This window comes from Chlorocebus sabaeus, chromosome 14 (assembly GCF_047675955.1).
Source record: "Chlorocebus sabaeus isolate Y175 chromosome 14, mChlSab1.0.hap1, whole genome shotgun sequence".
Taxonomy (NCBI): Eukaryota; Metazoa; Chordata; class Mammalia; order Primates; family Cercopithecidae; genus Chlorocebus; species Chlorocebus sabaeus.
This window is the reverse complement of record NC_132917.1, coordinates 44535549-44551560: the sequence shown is the minus strand read 5'-3', so window position 1 is coordinate 44551560 and position 16012 is coordinate 44535549. Positions and strand designations below refer to the sequence as shown.

General features: G+C 44.8%; 1 protein-coding gene across 2 annotated transcripts in view; it reads right to left on the bottom strand.

Moving 5' to 3' along the window:
* The window catches only part of CAMKMT (calmodulin-lysine N-methyltransferase), a 418274-nt gene that overhangs the window by 6561 nt on the left and 395701 nt on the right, over positions 1 to 16012 (bottom strand). For both annotated transcript variants that reach the window (XM_038006250.2, XM_038006251.2), the window contains exon 9: positions 11580 to 11643. In XM_038006250.2, the coding sequence (XP_037862178.2) occupies positions 11580 to 11643 (64 nt within the window). The remainder of the gene's footprint in view (positions 1 to 11579; positions 11644 to 16012) is intronic.

Genomic DNA, 16012 nt, shown 5'->3' with positions numbered 1-16012 from the left:
GTGACAACAGATGCTTACATCTGCTAGTTTATTGTGCCCTGAAAATTCAGTACCAAGAAATCCTTCATAGAGACAAGTAACCACAATTTCTCTTGGAGAGTTTTCACATTTCAGTCCTGCCCCTAGCCTTTTCTGTGACCATGCTGTCAGAGAGAGGCTCTAGAATCTTGGTTTCCAACTTTATTGAATCCTTCATAATGGTCATCACTATAGCAAAGCAGTTCCTCATAGTATTCACATGATTGCTTTTCAAAGAAAGTGGTATAATGAGGGTAAACAGGCTTTTCTAAATAATCCACACAATCTTATGTGATTGTTGCAGTGGGGAGAATGGGAGGACCTGAATAAAGTATGTACTGGATTTCAGAAGACCATCTGACATGAAACTTCACAATGATCATTTGCTAACTATTGGATGCACGTGGATTTTTCCTCCCTCTCAGATGTGTACAGAATGGCCAAACTTCAGACTCTTCTTTCTTTTTCTTTTTTTGTAAATAAAGATGGCTATATGCTTCTGTTACTCTCAAGGTTACACTTCACCTCTGTGAAATGCCTCTTTAGGTTTTGAGGGAATCATGAAAATATATCTGAGTTTCTTATGAAGGGTGGTTTATCATTCACACTAGCCAGCCATTTCTTGAGCACCTGGTAGTCAGACACTGGGCATTCATATAAATATTCTCTCCTTTAGTTTTTAAGCCACCCTATGTTGTAGGTATAGTGTAGCATTCATATTAACATCATCTCCTTTAGACTTTTTTTTTTTTTTTTTTTTTTTTGGAGACAGAGTCCCACTCTGTCACCCAGGCTGGAGTGCAGTGGCACGATCTTGGCTCACTGGAACCTCTGCCTCCCAGGTTCAAGTGATTCTCTTGCCTCAGCCTCCCGAGTAGCTGGAATTACAGGCACAGTCCACCATGCCTGGCTAATTTTTTTTTTTTTAATTTTTAGTAGAGATGGGGTTTCGCCATGTTGGCCAGGCTGGTGTCGAACTCCTGACCTCAGGTGGTCTGCCCACGGCCTCCCAAAATGCTGGGATTACAGGTGTGAGCCACCACGCCCAACCCTCCTTTAGTCTTTAAACCACCCTGTGTTATAGGTATTATCAACTCTGTCAGTGAATGATCAGAAGCCCCAGCACCAATGCTCTCTCCACTCCACTACATGTCTTCTTATTAGTAACAGTGACGACAATGATAATGATAGCTACCACTGTGCTAGGTGCTTCACAAGTCCTCCCTTTAATCCCCTCAACGATCTTCTCAACAACCCTGTACAGTAGACATTGCATTTTATAGATGACTTAACATGCAGTGAAAGGTTTGAAGAATATAAGGAGGAACTGTGGCAGAAAGGACTTTGGATTTAAGGGGAGTCTCTACCATTAAACAGCTGTGTCACCTCAGGACAATCTGAAAATCATTATAGAACTTTTGAGTTAGAGGGAACCTTGGAGATAATGTAGTCCAATCTCTCCATTTTGTAGATAAGAACCTTAACCCATCCTCGCTGATCCACTGAGTTTTCTCATCCATCAAATGGGAGGAACAAAGCCTGCCCTGCCATTTTCCCCCCAACAAATTGTGAGGATCAAATGCAGAATGTGAAAATAATCAGAAAGATTATACTGATGTAAGATTAGAAAGCTCTACACCACCTAACAGTGCTCTAAAAATTCTATAAATCCCCTCTCCCTCTCCCCTTCGCCCTCACTTACCTGTAAGAAAATATGCGGCTACACTGTCCTGGGCATCAAGTGTGTTTTCATACTGTGTTTACATCGGCCTGTACACACGCAGGCACACAATTAGAGCAGCACCAATCATGCCACTACACTTAAGGTTCTGTCAGCTTTTTCAATATTAATTGCTATTTTCAGGCAGTTTTCAAACTTAGCAGCAAAAATTCATTTTTATGTGAAACTAGATATAATACACGGTCTCAGCAGGACAGCAGAAGTTTCCATTAGAAAAAAAACCGACAACAACAGGGAATGCTGGTAGGTCATTTTAGTCATTTCTAAGAGCTGGTTGCCATTCTGGATTTTTGAATAATGGAAGCTGTTTTATTTAAAAGTCACCTGCAAAAAATTGTCTCGCAGTAACACCTGAAGAGTCGGTTTTTAACAGCTATTGTCTAAGCTGCATATCATCATGTTCACAAGGTTATAGGGTTCTAGGTTGGGCTGATCCTTGCATTGACAAAGCAATGCATCTCCACATGCCTTGGTTGGGGTGAGCTGTAAGGGACAGCAGCTAAGCATGTGACAGCACTCTCTGCCTAAACATCCCTTTCCTCCTTCAGCTCTCAGTTGACCCGTCCTTCCCTAACCACACTGTCCAGAACGCAGCCCCTGTCCCATCACTCTCCAGTCCCTCGCTGGGCTTCATTTTTGTTCTTAGCACTTATCACCAGGGACACACACTGTATCCTTGTTGGTTATTGCCCTGTCTTCTCTGGCTGGAATGCATACTCCATGACAACAGGATCTTCTAATGTTTTATTCACTACATGTTCTCAGTGCCTAGCACATAGTAAGCACTCAGTCAATATTTGATGAGACACTGAACTAAATCCAGAAGTTGAGTAATCTAAAAAATTTGAGATTTTGGGAATTCAAAAGCCATGTTCTATTGCTTATTCATTTGAAAAGATTTTCCCAAGAAGCTTTGACAGAGTCAGCTGCTATGATGGGGTTTTAGAGAGCAGCATTCTGTGCACAACGCTGTACCACGAGAAAGAGAAAGACTGGGCAGTAGTTTTAATCTCTAACTACTCGGGAGTTTGTTTTCTTTGTCAGTTCATTGAATACAGACACCTTTAAGATGTGGACTAATAGTTAGGATGGAAAATAGCCCATCATCCATTCATTCACTGAGCCGTGCCAGCATCTCTCCCTCCCCATAATGAATGGTTTTAGAGGACCCCAGTATCCCCAGGGGAGAGAACACGTCACAGGTGGAACAGTACAATCAGAGGAATATGCTTTACAATTTCAGCTGCACAAATCAAAACAAGAAAAGGAATATGGATTTCAAATTAGCCCATCACTTTAGAAAAATTATTTTCAATTTGCCAAAGCACAACTTTCTAAGCATTCCATTGCAGAATTATTTTAAACTCAGAATGAATACTCAATTGAATGTAACACTTTGACTGATGAGCAGAAATTTCAGAGAATTCATTTATTCCTGGAGAGAAGAGGGAGAAGTTCCACTAAACAACAGTGATACTGTTTACCTTGTGAGCTCAGTTGTTGTTATTTTGCTAGACTAATCTATACTTATATATTAAAGGGATTGTACTTCTGGAAAAATATCGGTATGCTGCAGATTTATTTTAACAGGAATATGCTATGCCAACAAAATGCATTAGGGGAGGGAGACCAAGGCAGAGGAAGCACTATTCTCACATTTAGTTTATTCCTTTTTCATTTCCAGGCAACCAAACTAATAATACCAATTCCATGTTTAAGCGTATGCTTAGTTTCTATTTCTTTGTTGTCGTTTATAAAGACGAGGTCTTGTTATGCTGCCCAAGGCTGCTCTTGAACTCTTGGTCTCAAGCGATCCTCCCACCTTGGTCTCCCAAAGTGTTGGGATTACAGATGTGAGCCACTGTGTCCAGCCTATTTTCTTTCTTTTTTTTTTTTTTTGAGACGGAGTCTCGCTGTGTCACCCAGGCTGGAGTGCAGTGGCGCGATCTCGGCTCACTGCAAGCTCCGCCTCCCGGGTTCACGCCATTCTCCTGCCTCAGCCTCCAAGTAGCTGGGACTACAGGCGCCCGCCACCACGCCCGGCTAGTTTTTTGTATTTTTAGTAGAGACGGGGTTTCACCATGTTAGCCAGGATGGTCTCGATCTCCTGACCTCGTGATCCACCCGCCTCGGCCTCCCAAAGTGCTGGGATTACAGGCTTGAGCCACCGCGCCCGGCCCAGCCTATTTTCTATTTCTTTACCTAGTTTCTGAAATTCTGCCTTCACTTGCTTCCTCTCCTGGCATCTCTCTCAGTCTCTCTCAGTCCCCTTTTGTAGCTTCTCTTCTCTGACCTGTCTTTTAATTGTCAGTGGTCCTCAGGGCTCTGCCTACTTTTTCATCATGTTCCATCTAATTCTAGGCAATTGTACTGATGTCCATGGCTTCAGCTATCACCTATACACCAATAACTCCTAAGTCTGTAACTATAGCTTTCACCACTGCCCAGGGTTCACACCTACATTTTCAAGTGCCTACTACATCTCTGCATGTGGGTATTCTGAAAATACCTTTAATCCATTTTGTCCAAAATAAAACTCAATATTCTTGACTGCTAACCCCTGCCCTTCCCAGGGCAGTACCCATCAAATGCAGCACACACATACACATACACTCAGATATGCAAGCTGAGTACCTCTTAGGTACCAAGCACTTTCGTATCTGTCACTTTCGAAATAAAGCTGGAAGCTTGAGAACCACGGCATTGCCCTTCGAGACCTCTCAGTGCCACATCCCCCTACCTGCATCACTGTCACTTGCTTCACTTGCTGCAGGTGGTTCTCAAACTGTGTTCTGCATTGCTTCAGGGGTGGCCTGGAGGGATGAGGAAGACCAAGACAGAGGAAGTACCAGTCTCACATTTAGTTTAAAGCTGTATCATTTTTATCTGTTTTGTAATTGGGGTGCTGGCTAAAAAGTTTTGACCAAAGCATTCTGCCATTTAAACAGAGTTTGAAAACCTTGACTTAGGTCCCACCTTCTTGGGACGGCAGGCAAAGCCCCGCGTGACCTACCCCATGCCTTTATTGCAGCCTCATCTCCTGCCACTCCCTCATACACATCTTGGGCTCTAGTCAGGCCAACCTCAGCACAGCCCCCATCTGTTCCTTTATGTATCCTGTGTGTTCAAACATGTACATGCTCCCCTGGGGTGGAGTGCCTCTCACCTCCAGTTCTCTGTCTGCCTGGTTAGTCTTCCTCATCCCTCAGCACCCAGGGTAGACTCCCTGCCCTTGTGATGCCTTTGCTGACTTCTCTGGCCTCCATACTGTGCCTCCTCCCCAGTGAGCCACCTCCACTCCCTGTCCCCAAGGGTTGCCCACACCTCTGCTGTGCCAATCACACACCACCAGGTGATCGTCCCTTGCTTGTCTCTAGACTGTGAGCCCCTCCAGGGCAGGGTTAGGTCATATCTCAGTCTATCCCGGGGGCCTGGCACAGTGACTGGCATCTGAGAGGCACTCAATAAATGTTTGCTGAATGGTACTCTCAGGGAATATCCATTCGATGTCCTCTTCTAAATTTTCAGGTCTTCACTAACTCCTAAATGGATGATTCCAAGTGGATATTGATCCACACTGGACCTCTGAGGAGCTTCATTGCTTTCAAGCTCTCCCTTACTCCAATCTACCCTTTATGCCATGGGCAGAGTGATCTTTCTAGAAGGTACACCTGACCACACCACTGCTCAAAAACTTTCAATGGCTCTCCATTGCCATACAGTAGAGCCTGGTCTCTTCATCACAGTATTCTTGGTCATTCATAACTCTTTTTTTTTTTTTTGAGACGGAGTCTCGTTCTGTCACCCAGGCTGGAGTGCAGTGGTGCTATCTCTGCTCACTGCAAGCTCTGCCGTCTGGGTTCACACCGTTCTCCTGTCTCAGCCTCCCGAGTAGCTGGGACTACAGGCGCCTGCCACCACATCTGGCTAGTTTTTTGTATTTTTTAGTAGAGATGGGGTTTCACCGTGTTAACCAGCATGGTCTTGATGGCCATTCATAACTCTTTAACTTCATCTTCCTGCCCTTCCCCAACCCTAACCGCAAAACCACAGACACTCTTACACTCCAGCCAGAGCAAACTTCTTGTTGATCCCAAAACACATCATGATTTTTCTTACTCCACAGACTCAAAGTGCCCTTCTTACTGTTTAAGACCAAAGTCAGACACCACTGCCTCTAGGGAAACCTTCCTCAGGCAGTCACTCTTGGTGCTTTCTCCTGGTGCCTCTTTCCTGGCACCCACCATATTGTATCGTAATTCCTGGGAGTTCAGTGCTTCAATAGAATGAGTATCTCTCATTCTATTGAAGGCATAAATTTGAAAGATTCACAAAACAAATAAAAACAGCACCGGGCTGTATTTTACGGTGTCTGCTATAGTTCTACCTGTGTTTTTGTTACATCTCCACAACCAGACTGCAACGTCTTTGGGGGCAGAGATTCTACCTCATGTCTTGGTATTCTCTGCTAAGCACACAGTACTGTATATGCTGAACAGCATCTGGGTAGATATTAGAAAAGGACTTATCAGGGCTGGGCCCCTGCACTGAGGGTCTTAAAACCATCTGAGGACTCTCTATAAACTACAATCCTTGTGTCAAGGGCAATCCTACAACTGTAGGAGCTAACTTCTCACCAAGAACTGATGAGGAGTTGCTGGGTCTCTGACTCAGTAAGCAGATAAGAACCCAAGTGTCTCAGCACCATTTCAGTTCACAGTACTGATCCCATATATACAAGGCAACTTCCTTGAAACAAACAAACAAAGAGGTTTGTACAGAGGTGGGCAGAGATGTTAGATTTTTTTAAAAAAAAGATGAGAAAGTCTCTCAGCAAAAAGAACTTGGCGGGCATAGTGGCTTATGCCTGTCATCCCAGCACTTTGGGAGGCCAAGGAGGATTGCTTGAGCCCAGGAGTTCAAGACCAGCCTGGACAACATGATGAAAGCCCATCTCTAAAACAATACAAAAATTAGCCAGACACGGTGGTGCATGCCTGTAGTCCTAGCTATTTGAGAGGCTGAGGCAGGAGGATCACCTGAGTCTGGGAGTTCGTGGCTGCAGTAAGCGGTGATGGTGCCACTGCACTCCAGCCTGGGTGACCGAGTGAGACCCTGTTCCCCCACAAAAAATTGCTTTTCTAATATGAGAGTTTATGATTTACATTTATAGCACACCTTGGATATAGGCAGGACTCTGGGAATCTGGTGGTCGGTTAGGGCCAATTTCTGAAGAAGGTTAAGTGAATTCTACAGTGATTATTTCTGAATTCTTGACAGTTGGTTAGCAGTGGTAACAAGCTGGATTACTGTCAATATTCTGTCCTCTGGTTCTGAGTAAACTCACCCTGTCTGGTCGGCTTGGCTCCCCTCCCTGTACCCAAAGCCATTTCAGAGGAATATTAGTAGATACCATTTGTTGGTTGTCATTTCTGGACGAAAGTTCAACTTGCAGGCTGCTGCGCCTGTATTTTAAATTACATTTGGGTCCTCTGATACTGGACACTGCTGTTGTCATGGACTTTTAAGGAATACAATGACAGTGAGTCATCCTATCAATCATCAGTAACAAGAAGCCACTCACCAGAGGGAAAAGTGGGTGGGTGATAGGGGGGGTTGGGGATTGCTTCTTGGAATGGATAAAATGTGCTGATTTCATTCCTTTTTCACACCTATTCTATTGTTTTCATCTATTAAGTTTGCTGGAGAGTCCCTTGTAGTGTTATGACAGGAGTTAACTATCTGTACAGTTTATTTAGACCAGCAGGTTGAGGAAAGCCTGCATTTCAGGTGGTAACAAACATTCCCTGCTAAAATTTGGGGCCTCCTGTAAAGACTTTTCAGGCACAGGTGGCTGTTTGGTTGAGGATCTAAGCTCAGCCTGGGATGTGACATCACCCCTGGGCCAAGCGAGGAGCCCACCCAGGTGGCTAAGCTCTCTCTGGGGACCTCTTTTCATTCAGAGCCCCAGTATAGAAAATGAAAGGCAGGGACACTCCCCCTCTCCATCTACTTTCTTTGCTTCTGGACCCTCTGACCCCAGACAACTGATTTGCTCAAGGTAGAAATCAACCATACTCCCCTAAATGGCAGAATTCATTTGTTCCCATAGCTTGACACTTGAACCTTCATTTTGCAGTTACTTCTGTCTTGCCAATGTAGAGTACTCTCCCCCACTCGGTGGGGACTCTCTGTAGTAAAGTGTCATCTTCGTCCAGGTAGACAATCCTCCCAGAACCAGTACAGGACCTGCTACAGGTGTTCAGGATATATGTGCAGGGGAGACGCCGTGTGCCAATTATGTGCAGAAAGTTTCAAAGTCCAAGTCAAGAGAATCATGTCTTCGCCTCCCACCAGCATTTCTCCAGGAAAATGCTTGGAAAAAGGCCCCCATAAGGCTGGGCATGGTGGCTTATGCCTGTAATTCCAGCACTTTGGGAGGCCAAGGCGGGCAGATCACGAGGTCGGGAGTTCAAGACCAGCCTGATCAACATGGTGACACCGTCTCTACCAAAAACATAAAAATTAGCTAGGCGTGATAGTGCATGTATGTAATCTCAGCTACTCAGGAGGCTGAGGCAGGAGAATCACTTGAACCCAGGAGGCCAAGGTTGCAATGAGCCGAGACTGCACCACTGCACTCCAACCTGGGCAACAGAGCGAGACTCCATCTAAACAAACAAACAAAAAAGGCCCTCATAGTCTGTATTTCCCAAAGTAACCAGAGCTAACCTCGAATAGATACTCAGAGCCAATCATGTGCATTACAGTGCATCGGCTTTTTCACTCCCCATTTTACAGATGAGAAACTGAGACTTCCAGACATTAATTCAGTCAATGGCAGAGACCAGATTTGGGCCTAAGCTCTCTGCCTCCACGGCCCATGTATACCTTCTCTCTGCGAGGAGAATGTAGGATTTCAGAGCTGATAGAACTCTATGAGAGCACGGGTGAACTCCCTCATTTTCCCTCTTTGGGGAGAATGGAGCAAGAGGTGATTCCAGGGCCTGTTAGGGCCACACTGGGCTTGGAACTCAGGTGTCCCATCAGCCAAGCCAGCGTCCCCCTGGATAAACATCTCATGTGGATTAACCTTGATAAGTTCTACAGCAATAAAAGAGAAGCAGCTCCCCTTAAGGAGCACCTCCTGTAAGCCAGGCACAGACCAAGGATTTACATATGTAAATATTTCACACCAGCCCACAAGGTGGGCATTAGTCTTGCCTCTTGACAGGTGAGGAAACTCAGGCTCAGAGAGGCAAGGTAGTTAATGTAGACTTGGGGTTTGTATGCAGATTTTTCCGACTCTTTCCACCCGCTACACTAGACCTTCAAAAACCGCGGCCACGCTATGAACTTGAAGCATTTGCTGGAAGTACAGTGTTTGCATTTGCTGGAAGTGCACAGAGAACTTGCTGTATCTTGCACTGAATCATCAAGAATTCAGGGTCCACTATGTAGCCCCCCATGTTGTTTCTCTGTGGGCTTCTTGTGACACCTTCAGCCTCTGGGCCACAAAACCATGGAAGAGTTGTCTGGGCTCAAGAGAACACTAAAACCAGCTCTAATTGTAATGGAATAAAACCCTGACCATTTTCTTAGTCTTGGACTGTATACTCAGCAGCGGGAGGTCCTCCAGAAGCCAAACAGCCAGCCCTGAAAGCTAAGAAGAAAAGTCCAGTTGTCCTCTGGTTACTCCCATGCTCCTAGCCTCCTAGCCCATCAGCACAGGATGTGGGACTGGGCTCTTCACTGGCAAGCCCACATGATCCTTCTGTGGTCCATCTGGGTGGAGGCTCAGGGAGGACAAGTGCTCACCTCCCCAGACCTCTTGATGGGGATGAGGTTCCTGGGTGGTAATTTTGGTAAGTCCATGTGCCATCCACAACTGGGATTTCCCCTCTGATGGTGGGCTCCTTACATTTTAGGCTAGAATACCTGGCAGCCTTGGGTATCAGCCATTCCAAGAGGGGCCTAAGTGAGGCACCCCCCACTGCCATTCTAATGCTACAGGTTAGTGTGAGCCCCTCTGACTTGGCCTCATTGTTCCTCACATAGCAGGAATAAGTGCCACCTTGCCTAGGGCCCTGCCCCAACCTTCTCTAGGCTAAGGGTGAGTATCAGCTGTCAGGAGGAGGGCTGCTGTCCTTGCTCAGAGGGGGCTGCCGCGTGTGGCCATACTTCAGACAGAGGGAGTGTGTTCAGGGTTTATTAGAGGGTACAGAAGAGCTGCTGGATTCCAGTCCAATCTGCGTTTAGATCTATTCATAGCTTAGGCACTTTTCTATTGTAAATCATGCGAATGATTTACAGTGGATCCTAGGTAAATCATGCAAATCTGCTGCAAAATGGAGTATTTGCCACAAATGGGCTTTGAAGGGGTATTGGTGATGAGTGAAGTACTGTTTGTGCAGTGTGAGATCCGGAGTCCTTGAAAGCATTATATTTATGTATGATACATTTTCATAGAGGCTTTCATATTCAAGAACCTTGAGCCATCCTTGAAAATCCTGGTCTTGCAAATGCCCACAAGAATCACCCAAGGCCAACAGGGGTCGGGGGGATGCAGACGCCCAAAATTCCTTCTTTGGTCGTCAACTCGGGTGGCCATGCAGTGGCCATCAATAGCTTGGAATATGCCCCTTCCTTGCCTCAAGATCTGCTGCCCATTTCACAGGGGGAACTGAGGAAGCCAATTGAATTGGACTAACTATCACTTAGGAAGCTATGGCTACTCCTCCAAGAGACCTATTTTAAGTTTCTGAGCTACATAGAGATAGAAAAATAAAAAGCAACAGTGTACGGCAAAGGGTGATTATCAGATTGCTCTGGGAACCACTGAAGGTTATGATAAAGATATAAAAGAAAGATTGAAAGATATTGGTCTGTAAGTTTCACTGAGTCAGAAGACTAGAGCGGACCTTTAAAAAAAATACTTTAGAAACACACACACACTTCAGTGTTCTCAGATAAATATGCATTCCTATCTTCGACTATATTAATACTGTTAACCTATTTTAAATTCCTATGGCACAGCAAGAGTCTTACATAGTTATAAGGTTTTTTTTTTTTTTTTTTTTTTTTTTTTTAATGCATGAGCTTTAAACTCATTTTCTTACTTTAAATAGATGTATATTAACTCTCTGTTTAGGCTGCAGGACCTCCCAGCTTAGTTTAACAGTCCAACAAAATAAGAGTGGATACAAACTCTGTAATTTACTCACAGGCATAAATGGATATATAAATGTAAAAATGTGCACAATCTTTTATGCCATGCTTGGTTTCATTGTGACCTAATGTTTATAATATGTAAATAATGGCTTCCTTTTAAAGCAAAGAACTATTAATATACAGACTCATCTGAAGTCCTTTTCTTTAATATAAACAGAAATAAAAAGAAAAAAGTATTCTTTTGCAATAAATAAATAACCAACGAGAAAGGTTGCCATTGAAGGAATTAAAAATGACAGAAGTCAACAGAAAACTTTCAATATCATACTTCAACTTTAATATGAAGATATTGTTATCAAAGGAAAAGACTCAAGAAATTCTTTGATAAAAATAATCTCACACTATCTTTGAAGCGGTTGCATTTATTTTACTACCCACTGTGTTTCTTATCAGAAGGCCAAGGGTATGAAGTTTCCTAGTTATGATTAGGAAAGAATCTAATAGATCAGAAGACCCAATTGAAGTTGGACATAATAAGTATTAAAGTATTACATGACATTAATCCTGCCATTCCATTACTCTCTCCATCTTTGTGCACAGACTAATTATTCCGTAGCCAGTGTTCAGGAGAAAATAGAAACATACTTACCCTGGGCTGGAGTAATCTCTTTATTGCATCAACAAGGCTGGCTCTGTACTGGTCCAGAAACAGGCTGACATTGAGAAGAGAGCAGAATCCAGATTAAACTGGGTTTTCAAGTCTAATGATACTAATGGAGATAAGTACAAGGCTAATTACACATGTTTACCCAACGCTAAAAAAGAGAAATTGTTTCCTACCATTCAAGGGTCTCACTGGAGGGGGTGGGAGGGGAGAAGATATTGTGGTCAGTGTTATCCAACTAAAGCCAAGTTGTCAACATGCAATGGGCCAGGATTCACACATGATTGGGCCATGTGTTAATGTTACAGGGACGATTTCCAAACTGCTGTTGGGGATAGCCATCTGGTTGAGATGAAGCACTCTGGCCACTTCCTGTCATTAGAGCCTAGTCTCCCTTAGACCTGGGCCCTCTGCCCACCAAGGGTGCTGTGTGGCTGCCCTCAGACAACAAACCACCAGCCCTATGACACCCAAACCATGAAATATATCTCAGGAGGTAACAGAGTTTAGTGACTAGAAACAGCACTGAGGTTAGACTCAACCTCTGACTTAGGAGTGAACAGCTACAAAAACAAAGAATAAACTCAGACAATATATCACAGAGACCATGGCAAGTCTGGATTTTCCTCTCTGGGCCTCCACATTGATTTTTTGTTTTTTTTCTTTTCTTTCTTTCTTTTTTCTTTTTCTTTGAGACAGGATTTTGCACTGTCATCCAGTTACTGCAGCCTCGAATGCCAGGGCTCAAGCAATCCTCCCACCCCAGCCTCCCAAGTAGCTGGGACTACAGGTGTGCACCACCGTGCCCAGCTACTTTTTTTTTTTTTTTGGTAGAGACAGGGTCTCACTCTGTTGCCAGGGCTGGTCTTGAACTACTGGGCTCAAGCAATCTTCCTGCCTCAACCTCCCAAAGTGTGGGGAGTACAGGCACGTGCCACTGTACCCAACCCAGGTTAATGTTTTTATAGTTCACTTTGATTTTTCATTTTCCATCCCTGATCTTTAGAGAATTTCTGTTCACGCTGATCTGCCTGTCACCCCTTTGCTTGGGTCAGTCTGACTTTGTCTTCACCAGTTATTATCTTGGAAGCTTGGGACACATTTTCCTTATCTGAAATTGCATGTCCCAGACCTTTGAGTTTGGGTTGCTTGGCAGTAGGTGGCAAGTTACTTAACTTGGCCATACCTGATGCTATGGTCTGAATGTTTCCCCCAAATTCATGTGCTGGAAACTTAATCCCCAATGCAACAGTATTGAGAGGTGGGGAGTTTGGCTCCTTTTTCCCCTTCTGCCTTCCGCCACGTGAGGACACTCGTTCCTCTTCTCCAGAGGATGCAGCATTCTAGGTGCCATCTTGGCAGAAGAGACCAGATGCTCAGCAGACGCCAAACCTGCCAGTGCCTTGATCTTGGATTTACCAGCCTTCAGAACTGTGAGAAGTACATTTCTGTTCTTTATCAATTACCCAATCTGTGGTATTCTGTTATAGCAGCAGATAATGGACGAACACAGCTGGATGTTTATTAAAACCAAGGAAAGGATTCTGTGGGTGGGGTTGGGGTGGGGACAGGTGAAAGCATTGAGTGCCGAAGGCACGCAGAACAGAGCTGGCCGCCAAACACCAGGGTAGTAGTCCAGCCTCTGTAGAAGGGCTCCGGGGCATTGCTAGAGCACTCTGTCAAGAGAAAGCAAAGCTGCTAGAGGCTGCCAATGATAGCTATTGATAGGGACTTTTTTTCTGAACCCCATATTGGGATACATGATCTGATATTATGTGGGTGCAAAAGTAATTGCGGTTTTTGCCATACCTTTAATGGCAAAAACCGCAATTACTTTTGCACCAACATAGTAACTATGAACTGAGGTCATAATAACCGAGCTTAGAAAGTACAGCTGAATCTTTGAAATCTGAACAGTACTGGAATATCCAGGATGCCGAAACCATGGGGCCCGAATTGTATATACAACACCAAAAAGCAGTGATACTATTTCGATGTTTATCCCCTCCAAATCTCGTGTTGAAATGTGATCCCCAATGTTGGAGGTGGGGCTAGTGGGAGGTATTGGGTCATGGGGGTGGATCCTTCATCCGTGTCTTGGTGAACTCCCCGTGGTAATGAGCTCACGTGAGATCTGGTTGGTTGAAAGAGCCTCTCCTGTTTCTCTCTATTGCTCCTTCTCCCTCACCACGTGACTGCCTGCTTCCCCTGTGCCTTCTGCCATAAGGAAACTTCCTGAAGCAGAAGCAGATGCCAGCCATATGCTTCCTGTACAGGCTGCAGAACCATAAGCCAATTAAATCTCATTTCTTTATAAATTACCTAGCCTCAGGTGTACCTTTGTAGCAGTGCAAAATGGACTAATACAAGCAGTAAAGAGGTAAGGAAGAAGGGGGCACTATGCCTGTCCTTATGGAGGTTACAGTATAAAAGGGAGGTGAGCCAGGCACAAGGACATGCGTTAAATACAAATGGCAGAAACACACACGTTTTAATAACAAAACAGTTAATACTCACTGAGCTGAGTACTAGGTAACAGATATCCTCTAAGAGCTTTTCATAGTTCATTTAATCCTCACATCAATCCTATGAGGTAGCTTTTACTGTTAGCATTATTATTATTGTCCACATTTTACAGCTAAGGAAACAGAGGCATAGAGAGGTTTGGAGTCACACAGCTACTAATCGGCAGGACTGGGATTCACCTCTGTACCATATTGACTTCAGAGTCTGTGCTCTGAGCCACTGCTCGGTACCACCTCTCACATCTAATTGTAATTACTCCTGAGCATGAAATAATGCACAGAAGAGAGCACTGACCAGTTTAGGCAAAAGGGGGAGGTCATCAGATGACTAGAGTTAGGCGGGATTGGTCAAGAAAGCCATCCCTGTTTACTTGCATCCATAGGGATCTCTCCTTTTTCCAAGCTCAGTACAAGGAGAGCATTTGGAAGTTCTCCCAGGTTCCTGCATTTCACTGTTGTCCTCTCATCCAGCTGCTGTGCTTCTTGAAGGCAGACAGCATCTGCGTTTCTTTCTTGTGGTTTTTTTTTTTTGAGACCGGGTCTCACTCTGTTGCCCAGGCTGGAGTGTGCAGTGCCGTGATCTCAACTCACTGCAACCTCCACCTCCTGGGTTCAAGCGATTCTCCTGCCTCAGCCTCCCAAGTAGCTGGGATTACAGGCACATGCCACCACGCCCAGCTAATTTTTGTTTTTTAGTAGAGACAGGATTTCACCATGTCGGCCAGGTTGGTCTCAAACTCCTGACCTCAGGTGATCTGCCGACCTTGGTCTCCAAAATTGTTGGGATTACAGGCGTGAGCCATCGCACCTGGCCTCGTCTCTGCATTTCTTTGCCTCTCTCACAACATTTAGAAAAGAGCTGAGGACATAGTAGATGAAAAGGTTGATTCCTGGGGAAGAACAGCTGTGCTGTAGAGGTAGTCACTATGGTGACAGTGTATGGCTTGAGAAGTGTATGAGACATACATCTCCAGCTTTAGAGCCATCAGTTCTAGGCTGTGTCTTTTGCAAAACAATAAATAAATAAAAGGACTGTTTTCTACTTAATAAAAATGGACAATTATGTCTTTTTAAAAAGCAGGGACAGCAGGCCGGGCATGGTGGCTCACGCCTGTAATCCCAGCACTTTGGGAGACTGAGGTGGGCGGATCATCTGAGGTCAGGAGTTCAAGACCAGCCTGACCAACATAGTGAAATCCCGTCTCTACTAAAAATACAAAAATTAGCCGGGCGTGGTGGCATGTGCCTGTAATCCCAGCTACTTGGGTGGCTGAGGCAGGAGAGTCGCTTGAACCTGGGAGGTGGAGGAGGAGGCTTCTGTGAGCTGAGATCGCACCATTGCACTCTAGCCTGGGCAACAGAGTGAGACTTTGTCTCAAGAGAGACCAAAAAAAAAAAAAAAAAAAAAAGAAAGAAAAAGCAGGGACAGCAAAACTGCATTTGAAACCTCTGAACTCAGAACACCATTTCAAATGCATTTGTTTGGAAAGTAATATGGAAAAGTGTTCCATTCACAACTTGAATTTCTTCTCTAACAGTGGGTCCCTTACCTTAAGCTAGAACACTCAGCAACCTTGTGCATCAGCCATCTCCATGAGGGGCCTAAGCAAGGCCCCCTACTCCCATTTCTAATGCTGCAGGGCAGTCCCCTCTGATTTGGCCTCCTGTCTCTTCACACAGCAGCAGTAAGTACTATCTACTCTAGGGCCCTGCATCATTCTTTTTAGCTAAGGGTGAGTATCAGCTGTCAGTGGGAGGCCTGCTGTCCTCAATCAGAGGGGGCTGCTGTGTGGAGCTACACTTCAGACAAGCGAGGAGCTTGGTTCAGGGTTTTAAAGAGCTCTGGCTTTGATGTTACTGCCATGTGACTTTGGGCAGGTCACTTCATGTGAA